Here is a 12008-nt window from a genome sequence, read left to right on the forward strand (position 1 = left end):
ATCTAGTGCAAATAAATTTGTACTGCAACCAAGCACAGCTAAATGTTCATACAAAAAATTTTGACGTGAGTTAAGAATGGTGAAACAACCATTTCAAGAACACCTTTGTTGTTGGGTTTCTAGTTGAAGAACACAAAAGGAAATTGTAAAACACTGTCATGAGGTTTTTGTTAAGGGTGGAACTTGAGTGGGCTCAGGTTGATCATTTATTAAAATTTGAAGGGGTCCTGGCAATGTAAATAGCTTTTGTGAATCGAAACTACATTGTTGTTGTTACTCGTATCGCCCAAAATAAACCCATGAACGTAATATCACCTAAAAGGGGCAGACTTGGGGCTAAGGACACAAGGACAGTGATTACAGTTATGGATAGATCAGCACCAACCATTAGATAGTTCAATGAAGGATATTTTCTACCACAGGGCATCATGACCAATTTGTATATTGCAAAGGATGGATCTGTTTGGCAACCACAAAAACAGGGTTGTTATAAATTTAATACAGATGGAGGGTGTCTGTCTAAATCAATTGGAAGGAACTTCAGTTTTTGTTGTCAAGGATTCAAATTCAGGCTTGATTGCACCCGTTGGATTATCACAGGATGGTAACCTTTAAAAGCAAAGCTGATTGCTTTGATTTGAAGATTGCAGTGGCATCACTCTAGAATCACCCTTGGACATTAATGTATAACCTTGCAGACGGACAAGGGCATTATTGATACTTAGATTATGTTTTGGATGATGTTAGGAATCTTTATAATAATTCTGGGGGAGTTCTGCAACCTGAAATTCGTTTTTCATTTGTTTTAGAAATCGCCGCATCAGCAAAAACACATTTTTTTTAACTGTGTTTTTGTTTTGAAAATTAATAACAAGTTGGTTTTGTTTTTATTTCAAAAAACATTCGATGTTTTGAGAATTGAGATCCATCAAAATAATATTTTTAAAACAAAAACAAACTTTGCAGTAGAGAACTTGCATCATTCATGGAACATGATATTAAATATCCGTATGAAAACTTGTTCTATAAACCAGGAATTCAAGAACACTTTTCTTCTGGTTTCAGTTTTGGAAACAAAAAATAAAATACATACATACATGACCAAGAACATGTTTTCTCTGTTTTTGTTTTCAAAATGGCTGATTTTGTTTTGCTTTTGAAACTTGCAACAAGAAAAACAATTCACATCGGAGAACACGCCTCTTTTAGTATGAAGACTTTGTAATAAGATTCTTAATAATGTTTATAAAGTAAAAAGACTTCATGGATTCTGGAATGGTGGATTTCTGAACTGGGCTTTGGTATGCATTTTTTTTTTCTTTTCTATAGTGATTTTGATTTATCAAAAAAAATAAAGGTCAAGTTCGTCCCATTGTGTTCTCTTTACTTGGATACTTTTGTGTTGTCTGTGGAGAGAGAGAGAGGATCCAATCCAACAAATTGTCAAACTAGAAAACAAGCACGCACTGAGGACTCACCCATTCAATATACAGGAAACTCGGAATGCTGCGACCACATTTATCTTTATAAACTGTAATAAACTTGTAGATCGGATGTTGGACTAAATAAGAATACCATGAGCATGAGGTCTAATAAAAGAAGGCGACAATGCACATCCACCTAATAAGAACCCGGGACACAGAACGTACAAGCTACATCAGATTTCATTTCAGAATGGGAATTCGAAGGCAACACTACCCATACGTGAAGCAATAAAACGATCATATTGAGAAGAAAGAGAAGACTGCCGGTATCCTGTACACGAGTGTTGTCGCCCTCTTAGAATGACACAAAAGGTTGTACATCCACTGCTCTCACAAGGGCCCAACCTGAACTGCTACTTCTCCGATGAAACTACCATCCAATCATTACCTCCATGACAGCAAATGAATTTTCATTCTCCAATTTGTTCATCATCTCCATCTTCTGGAGATTGGCATGCTCCACCATCTGTTCTTCCTGCAAACAAAACCCAAGAGAAGGTATCCAAGATATGGATCAGTGTAGATTTGATCCCAGCTTGTTGACCAAGAGAGCCTCTGTATCCAAGGGAGGGCGCACACCTGTCAATTCAATATCAGCACTGCTTCTAGTATCTGGGCCACTCCAATCAGTTGACCGTGATGACATTACATGCATTCCTCGAGGTTGCATCATGAAATGACCCATACCCATATTTTGATGCTCATCATTTACCCTAGTGATTCTGCCAGATGGGTCTGGTCCTGAGCGAAAGCCTATGCTAGAAATTGCTGTCCCAACTAGTGGTGATGACAACTTGCTAGCAGAAACATCAACATTTATACCAGCACTAGCATCCTTCTTGGTGTCAAGCACAAAGGATCCCAAGATTACCTGCGGAGATTGGTGACATCAGTTTTACATTCTTTTTCTTCTTCACCCTCTTTTAGCAAGTGGAGGAACACTCCAACAGCAAATAAACACATTTTGAACCATGATACCTGCACTGGTCCCGCAGCCTTTAGGGGACCCCCTACTCCACCTCCAACAATGCGACCATCTGTACCAGACAGACATACACTGAGTCCACCAGTTCTTGAGGACGCTCCCCCAATTTCGCTGTGCAGAAAAGACCCAGAAAGAGAAAGGATCTCAAAACGCCCCTGAAATACAACAGATTAAATTTTGATGTATAATGGAAGAAAAGTAGAGGCAGAATTCTATGTATCCTCCCTTGCAGAATCATGGGTAAGGACTAGTAGTAACCTTCCAGTAGGTTACTAACAAATTGATTAGAATATATTTCCAGCACTGTGCACTCTGAGATTAAGTAGAGGCAGAATTCTATGTATCTTCCCTTGCAGAATCATGGGTAAGGACTAGTAGTAACCTTCCAGTAGGTTACTAACAAATTGATTAGAATATATTTCCAGCACTGTGCACTCTGAGATTTTATGATTTTGATTTTGCACATTTTCTTGATGACAAAATCAGAGTACTAAAATGACTTCACCAAATTTGAATGTGGAAAGAAATAATGTTGGTATAGATGTAAATTTGGGTAAAACAGAAGTAAACACTGCCATGTCCCATATGAATTATTTATCCTAGCATAAGAGAAAAAGAAACTAATCAATGGTTGAATGGTTATTTAATGACAAGTATACAAGTCTGATGATTAGATAATGATAAAAATTAGCAGGTGCTCTTTTTGGATTAGATTTTTGTAATGGTATTGCAGGAAATCTAACTAACAATAGTATGGAAATGGAATTATCAAAAGTCCAGTAAATCAATACTACCTGGCATCTACCACCTAGGATAATAGTTGCATAATTTTGTCATGAAACCACTACCACAAAAAAAAATGAAGGCAAAGAGAAGTAGAACAAGCAAATTAGAATTCTCAAAAGATATATAGGCACAATAAATGCATATAAATAGGACTTGGAATTCAAACATATGCATTTTGCCCATATTCTGGAAACCTGATTGCTGAGATAGAAAAGACATTTATCTCTGTACTTAAGTAAGGTGGTTTTCAGGCAAGTGTTGAAAATAAAGTGTGGTTCGGTTGATAACGTTGGGCCCCATTTTGGTGTGGTTGAAAATTGGTGTTTTGAAACATGCAATCCATTTCAAGCATTCAAGGTGTTTTTTAGTCTGTAGTGCGGCTGTGTTCTAAACCATGCAACCCAAAAGAATATGATCTATGGTCTGTGGGGTGGTTGAAAAAATCATGAACATCAAACTAGCTTCCCATCAAGCCAATGAAGAAAATTTTTGTCTCTCATCTTCCCAAGGACTTCTTTAACCATACAACTATTTTCAAACAGCCAATTATTTCTCTCATACCAAATGACCCAATATACCACAAAAAGAAGTTCCATAATATACAACTCGTTGAATATCAAGCCTAACCAGGCACTATAGATTTTGTGGACTGGCTCAAATTCATCCAAACAATCATGCAAAGTACTGCCATATACACAAAACCAATAGATGTACCAGTACGAGATAAGGTACTGACACTTAATAATTCTTTTACAAAAAACAAATGTTCGACATCATTCATCTCCTACAATAAGATGACAAACCATAAGGAACTGTGAGAAAATTCTGTCCACAAGAAAGCAACTCTGGATGGGAAGTTCACATTGATCTGCAACACATAAATGTCTATTTATTGGTGATACAAAAAAGGACTAGTACAAGCCCATAGCTCTCCAAGTAGAAAGGAAAAAGGGACCACCATCCCAAGATTGACTATATCAATATGGTACAAAGAAATACTACAATGAACACTTAACCCGAGATGGGACATTTGCATTTGAAATAAACATCCATGGCAGCTGGAAATTTGCAAGAGAGGAGGAAGAAAGTCAAAGAAGGGATAAGGAAAAGAGATCATCATGTCTCTCTCCAGTCCCTCCAATAGTGTTTTTATTAGAACCACTAATAAAAGTAAGGAGATTACAGCTGCTTAATAAACAATAGAGTTAACAAGTCCATTAACATAAAACAAAATAAAAGAAAGGCAATAAGATCTAACTGCTAGCATCATGCCCAACTTGCTTACATACTGCTGTAATTAAGTTTGATTGAAAATGCAAAACATAAAAACGAATAGTTGGGAAAAGCCTGTGATATGCATACACAGGAGGGGAGGTAACAGCCCCTGTCTGCAAAAATGGATATCCCACCCCCCCAGTCAGAGAAGGACTAAATGTCAGACAAGATGAAGAAATTGAAATAGCAACCTAGGCAGCAATACCTTGAAAACCATGGAAATAATTAACTCCTGAGTTCTAACATCTTCAGAGTCTCCATTTCTGCTTCTCCTTCAGCTATGACAACATGTAAGTGGAAGATGACTCAAAGGTTGTAATTGGCTGGATTCAAAATGGTGGTAAAGCCCATGCCTGCTTTGTTTTACTGAGGAAAATCAGATCTCTAGCCCATAGGATGATCACTTTGTTCAGATGGGTTAGAAGATCTACAGGTGAATTGGCAGAACCATTACTGGGCTGACTTGTATTGGGGTATACCCTACCTATGTAGTTTTAAATTGCAAATACTTAGGGTGGCTTGGCCAGCTTTCCTCAGCTTATACTCCCTATTTCAGATGATTATTCCTGTATTCAAATGGTATGTAAAACAAAATGAAATGACCCTAAAAGAAACCCTAGGTCAATTTTTCCTTCTATCTAATTCTTAATCCCACCTAAAATTAATGTGGCATGCCAGAGAAACGTTGCAGCTTTCCACGCGTGGATGATCTTTTCATTTCATTCAAATGACACAAGGAAGAGGAGCTTTATTTAAGACAACTCAAGGTGCAGGTATTTTGAAATTCTACGGTCTGTAACTACTAATAGGACTGATTGAGATTTTCATTTCTCAATTGCTATTTCCCAGTTCCCACAAAATAGATCCACACACAAGAAAATGGTGTTGCAGAATAGAAATTTTGCACATATTTTGAGATTGCTCCTTTTGGCTTGTTTCTTCCACCCCAAACACTAGGCAGTAACAACTTGGGCTAGGTGAGATTGGGTTGAAGCCAACCCTTGCCCAATCCAGAAGTCTTAAACCTTCAACCCTAACCCTAGTCCAACCACAATCTTCAACCCAAAGTGATTGGCCCTAACCCAACCCAATCCTTTTTCTCCAACCTAGACCAACCTGATTTGTAAGAAGAAGAAAAGGAATAAAAAGAAAACCACTTCTAGTTGTTGTGGAATATTTGAGATCTCTCACTCATTGAGAGACAATAAAGCACCATTATATAGTGGTCTTGGTTTGAAATCTTACAGCCATGTTACTAGTAAGCCATTTAAATCTTTTCACTGCTTCCCTGTAGGTCCAAATCACTGTATCCGGTTCCTTCAACCACCCAACTATCAGCATAGAGTCCCCTTCAATCTGCAATCTGTCAAAGTTCAAGTCTTTAGCAATCTGTACCCCCTGAAACACTGATTGGAACTCAGCAATAATAGACTCCCCTACTCCTGCTCGACCTGAATATAAGGCAATAACATAGCCATCTGAATTTCTGAAGACTCCTCCATTCCACAAGGCCCTAGATTACCTAGTCTACTTCCATCAAAGTTGAGTTTTAATTCCTTCTTCCAGAGGTACCCAAACTGAAAGAGCCCTTTCCTTGTTGGCTGAGCTCCGTTGAGGATTTTGTGCAGATTTTTTGTTTATCATTTGTTTAGATAGTAAGTGGGGACCACAACACTCTTGTCAGGACCCTTTGGAGTGATATTTTTAAGTTTTTAATGCAATTTTATGTGTTAGGAGGCTTATAAGGGCATATTAGTCATTGTACTTTTTTTACTTAAAGTATAAATACCAATGGGAGAGGACAGCCAGATCTGATTTGCTCTTTCTTTCTCAAATTCTTCTCTTCTCTTTCACTTCTTCCACAAGAAACTCTTCTTTTCTTTGCAGATTTTTGATTCAGCAGATTTCTACTTGGTACCAGAGCAAGACTAGGGTTTCTTGGAGTTCGTCCATGCAGTCCTAGATCAGCCGATTGCATGAGGAGATAATGGGCTGATCGATCTACTTCAGACTGCCCAGTTCTTGGATTTTTTGGTCGGTTTCAGTCATCAAGAGGGTGATATGTGTTTTGGCATCAAAATAAGGAAGAACTGGAGTGCGAGGAAGAGTCCTAGCCAAGTTGGACTCTTCATTTTTGACCTGATACTAGGTGATCAGACATTTCTGGACTTCTCTAGGTTTTCTATAGGGAGTGGTTCAGTTTCTGACAGAATAGTTGTCAAGGCAACACCTAGGCGATAAGGCACCCTTGGAGGCTCGCCTTGCCCAGTCGCCAAGCAGTTTTGTATACTATCTTATAAAATACTTTTATATTGTTATTTTTTTGAGATTATAATTACAAAATAGACATTATTAAACAAAAATATTCATTTTTTGTGTTTATAAACTAATTTCTTTTTATTATTTTCTTATTTGTTAGGGTTTAATCAACACAAACATTGCTAACTGTTGCATTGAACCCTCAAAGACTTCAAAATCTGAACACAAATAGGGGTTCAGCCCCTATATTTTTTGAATTTTCTTTTCTTTCTTTTTCTTCTCATAAATATGTTGATTTTCTAGACTTACACACGAAGTTTATAATTTTCTTATGAAAACTATGGATAGTTATTAAGGAAAGATGGTTATGGAACCTAGGGAACTACCCTAGGATATGTGGTTTTTGCTTAAAAAAATCCATCACCTATCGCCTTGGCGCCTTGAAAACTATGTCTAGCAATTTTAGAGTCCTCTAGAGAGATCGATTCACTTTTTCTCTTTGGTGGGAGAAGTTGGGAGGAGAGAAATTTCTCTCCGAGTAGGTTTTTCTTCCTTCGGAAACTCCTCCTACCCTTGTGTGTGAGATCATTCTATTTTTAGAAGCTTTCTACCTGATTACTTCTTATTTATGACGTGATTGAAGTCAGAATGGAGAGCTGGAGTACTGAGCACTTGATCAGAAGTCCACAAGTGACCTGGGTTTATTTGGTGGAAGTACCAATGACTCTTTTGGGTTTGGGAATATTACCACAGTAAAATTGGATGGTACAAATTATTTAGAATGGGCACAATCAGCTAAGATTGCTATTGGTGCTCATGGGAAATTGGGGTACATCACTAGGGAGGAGAAGAAACTTGATACACCCGATGGGTACAGGAGAATTACATGGTGATGTCCTGGCTATGTAAAATCCTAAGTTATCTCACATCAATAAAATTTTTTTGTGGGCTAATACTGCAAAGGAGATTTGGAATGGAGTAACTGAGACCTATTCCCAAAAACAGAATGTATCTAGAGCCTACCGGTTAAGAAATCATGTGATTAATACAAAACCAGGAGATAGACTACTTGCTATGTATTTCTCCATGCTGAAAACACTTTGGCAAGAAATAAATCACTTAAAGATTGTGGTTTGGGAGAGTAAGAAGGATGAAGCAACCTATCAAAAGTTATTGTAGGAAAGGGTGGTACGGGTCATTTGAGCAGACATCTGCTCACACATGAGCGAGAGGAAGATGAAGGGAGAGAAACAACTCAAACACAGATTGGAAGGGGGACTAGTTTTGGTACTTTTAGATATTCATAAGAAAAAATGAGACAAGAACTTGCTAAGTATATTGTGCATGCAAAAGAACCATTTATGTTAGCTGAGGATCCAAAGCTAGAAAATTGGTTGCGTAATTCTGTAAACCCACAATATAAAAAAGTTTTTAGCAATACTATAAGAACTGATGCTTTAAAAATTTTTTATTCATATAAACAAAATTTAATTTCCTTGTTAGCAAATCTTAATTCTAAAGTAGCAATTACTTCGGATGTTTGGACATCCAAATTTAATATTAGTTATATTTGTGTTACCGGCCATTTCATTGATGAAAATTGGCTTTTTAATAAAAGAATTTTTAGTTTTACTAGGCTTGAATGGCCACATAGTGGTCCAACTATTGCTGCAAGTATTTTAAATACTTTGCATGCTTATGGTAAGTATAATTGTTTTCTATTAGTTTTCTATTAGTTTTGATAATGCTAGCAATAATGATTCTACAATAAATATTTTAAAATCTCAATTAAAATCATTCTTAAATGGTAAATTATTTCATATTAGATGTGCATGTCACATCTTAAATTTATGTATTCAAGATGCCTTGAATATTATTTCAAAAATTAGAAATTGTATTACATATATAAAAAGTTCAGGGGCAAGAAAACAAGAATTTAAATATTTATGCCAAAATTATGGTTTAAAATATAAACATTTTATAGTAGATGTAAAGTATAGGTGGAATTCTACCTATGCTATGTAAGAAAGTTGTATATCTCATAAACAAATTCTTTCTGATTTTTATAATTTAAAAATGCCTAATGATATGATATTTGAGGAAGACTGGAAAATGGCAGTCTGTATAAGAGATTTTTAAAACATTTTTATGATGCAACAAATGAATTATCTAGAATTTATTATCCAACTAGTTGTAATTTACCGTATCAATTAATAGTAATTAGTGATTGTTTTGCCAAATATAGAAATAATCAGCATTTTCAATGTATTGTTGAAATTATGGAAAATAAATTTAAAAGATATTGGGAGAACATTTCTCCCCTTTATTGTTTAGCTTCAATATTAGACCCTAGGATTAGGAAAGATGGTTTAGATATTTTACTTGAAACATATTACGAAAATATGAATATTGATATAGGAAATAAAAAAGAAGAAATTATTAATTTATTATTTGAAATGTACAATTTGTATAAATCTAAAGTTGTTCATCTTCTTCTTCTTCTTCTCCTTCTGACTTTGAGCCCAATAGAAGAGAAAAGCTTTTTTATTTAATAAGTAGAAGGCAAAAATCTGCTAGTTCTACAAGTTCATTTACTGAACTTAATTTTTATTTGCAAGCAAATTTTTCTAATTTAGGTGACGTATCAAATAAGTTTTATATTTTAGCCTGGTGAAGTGAACACTCTAAAAATTATCCGGTTCTCGCCGCCATGGCACGTGATCTACTAATCCCTCCGGTGTCTACAATTCCATCGGAGTCTTGTTTTAGTGTAGGTACCAAGGAGTTGGATGACAAAAGAAGCTGCATGAACTATGAGAGCATAGAGATGTGCATCTGCTTCAAGGATTGGCTTGATGCAGAAGATAGAATACAAAACAAGGGAGGGCATGATACAACACCGGACATCTCACCCGAAGCAGATGATGAAAGTCAGGAATGATGATTCATGAATTTGACTACTCGTAGAATTTTTCATTTTTTCAAATTATTGTAAAATTTTTAAATTTTATTTAATTTATTTGATATATTTTTTTAATTTTTTAACAATGTAATTTTGTATTTTCAATTTGTAACCATATTGTTTTTTTATAATTTATTAATTTATTCCATTTTTATATTTCATTCATCCAAGTATTCAATTATCCAATCATTGTATTTGTAATTCACTAATTTGTATCATTCAAATTTAAATGAAATAAAATTCCTATTTTTCTTCCAATTTGTTATTCCATCATTCTTATTTCAATTTGGTTAAGTATTTTTTTTTCATTTATGTATTAAATAACTTAGATTTCTCATTTCTTTATTTTTTAAATAGTTCCTAATTCCCAAATCCAATCATTGTATTTGTAATTCACTAATTTGTATCATTCAAATTTAAATGAAATAAAATTCCTATTTTTCTTCCAATTTGTTATTCCATCATTCTTATTTCAATTTGGTTAAGTATTTTTTTTTCATTTATGTATTAAATAACTTAGATTTCTCATTTCTTTATTTTTTAAATAGTTCCTAATTCCCAAAGTCCATAGGAAAGTTAAATATTCTAGTTTTACAATTTTACTTAGAAAAGTGCAGCCCAATTTGGCCTAAGCCCAAGGCCCGCCCTGTGGCCCAGCCCGACATGGTCCAAGCCCACAGTACGGCCTACAACCCGGCCAGGCCCAGGCCCATGTGCCAGCACGGCACGGCACGGGCCCACTTGGGCCTGGGTTGTGGGTCGTGCCAGGTTGACCCCCAAAGTTTCCACTAGGGAGGACGGCACGGCCCATGGCAGCCCGCGGGCCGACACGGCACGGCCTGCCTTTAGAGTGGGCCTCCCACGGGCCATGTCGTGCTGGCCCAGCACAACCCACTCTACACTTCTAGACTCAGCCAATTCTAGTTCTTCAAGTGGGCAACAAAGTGCAGGAAACCTAAGAGACAATCACACTACTTTGCTCATACAAGTAGGCCAATCATTGGATTGGACTCGGATCGAATTCATCTAAATCCGAGTTCAATTCGACATGTTAGATGCATCCGACTCCAATCCAAAATCCAATCAGATTATGTGCAGGGAATTCAAGTTCGAATCCGATCGGATTTTTGGATTTCGGATTTTAATCCGACTCTGACTGAAGCTACCTATTTCAATAGTTGAATGGTCAAAATTGCTGAATGTAATATCATTAAAACAAAATCTATAATCAGTAATTTTTGCTCAAAAGTTTTGAAACAATTATATAATCTATAAATTTTACTTCAAAACTTTTGAAACAATCTATAATTTATTCAGAACAAAATGAAAACCTATGGTCAAGAAGAAAACAATACATGAGAACTCTATGGTCAAGAAGAAAACCTAGGTGAGAAAAGAACGACAACGGTGAAAAAAGAACGGCGACGACGACTTGGTTGTTGCAAAGAGTGAATTGAGAGAGGAGAGAACAACAGCAACTTGGCAAATGGCCAGGCAAGTTAGGTGACAACAAGAGAGAAGTGAGAAGAAAATGTCGATTGTTGAATTGTCCAGTGAGAGTTTAGGATTTTAAGGCTGGCCTACTGGGGGTTTGAGGAACAGATTTCCTTATTTACCCCTAAGAAATTTTATCTATTCCGTTAATGTATAAAAGTATAAAATATATTTATATTTATAAATATATCATACTCGGATTTTTATCGGATCGGATGGGGGTGAATCCGAGTTCGATCCAACTTTTAATCGGATTCTACTTTTGCCATCCAAATCCAATCCCATATGACATTTACCTCATCCGAATCCAAGATTATTGGATCGAGTATCAGATCGGGTTGCGGGTTTATGGGTATCGTCGACAGGCCTACATACAAGTAGCTCATATGCAATTGCAAATTATGCATCCACCTCAGGTAAGGAGGGGCCTCCCTGGATTATAGATTCAGGAGCATCTGAGCACATGACGAATATGTCTAACCTTTTCGGTTCTTACCAATTGTGTTCTAGTAGATATGGAATCTCTACAGCAAATGGTTCTCACATTCCCATTGTTGAGAAATGAACAATTAGGGTCACTAATGGCATTACTTTGTCCTTTGTCTTACATGTTCCCAGACTTCATACTAATTTTCTTTCTGTGAGTAATTTGACAAAAAATTTGAGTTGTTCAATGACTTTCCTTCATGGTAATTGTGTTTTACAGGATCCGGAGTTAAAGAGAACAATTGGGAGTGGTCATGAAGTGAATAGAGTCTACCTT

General features: G+C 36.2%; 1 protein-coding gene across 1 annotated transcript in view; it reads right to left on the minus strand.

Annotated features, from left to right (window-relative positions):
• Positions 1 to 1488: 1488 nt before the first annotated feature.
• LOC148878887 (AT-hook motif nuclear-localized protein 14-like) overlaps positions 1489 to 12008 on the minus strand; it is a 35673-nt gene continuing 25153 nt past the window's right edge. Inside the window, exons 4-6 of the mRNA XM_088960257.1 lie at positions 2463 to 2624; positions 2064 to 2355; positions 1489 to 1959 (exon numbers count right to left, since the gene is read on the minus strand). Coding sequence (XP_088816383.1) covers positions 1895 to 1959; positions 2064 to 2355; positions 2463 to 2624 — 519 coding nt within the window. The 3' untranslated portion in view covers positions 1489 to 1894. The remainder of the gene's footprint in view (positions 1960 to 2063; positions 2356 to 2462; positions 2625 to 12008) is intronic.

This window comes from Nelumbo lutea, chromosome 1, assembly GCF_056320005.1.
Source record: "Nelumbo lutea isolate HS-2025 chromosome 1, American lotus-T2T, whole genome shotgun sequence".
In the NCBI taxonomy this organism is placed as follows: Eukaryota; Viridiplantae; Streptophyta; class Magnoliopsida; order Proteales; family Nelumbonaceae; genus Nelumbo; species Nelumbo lutea.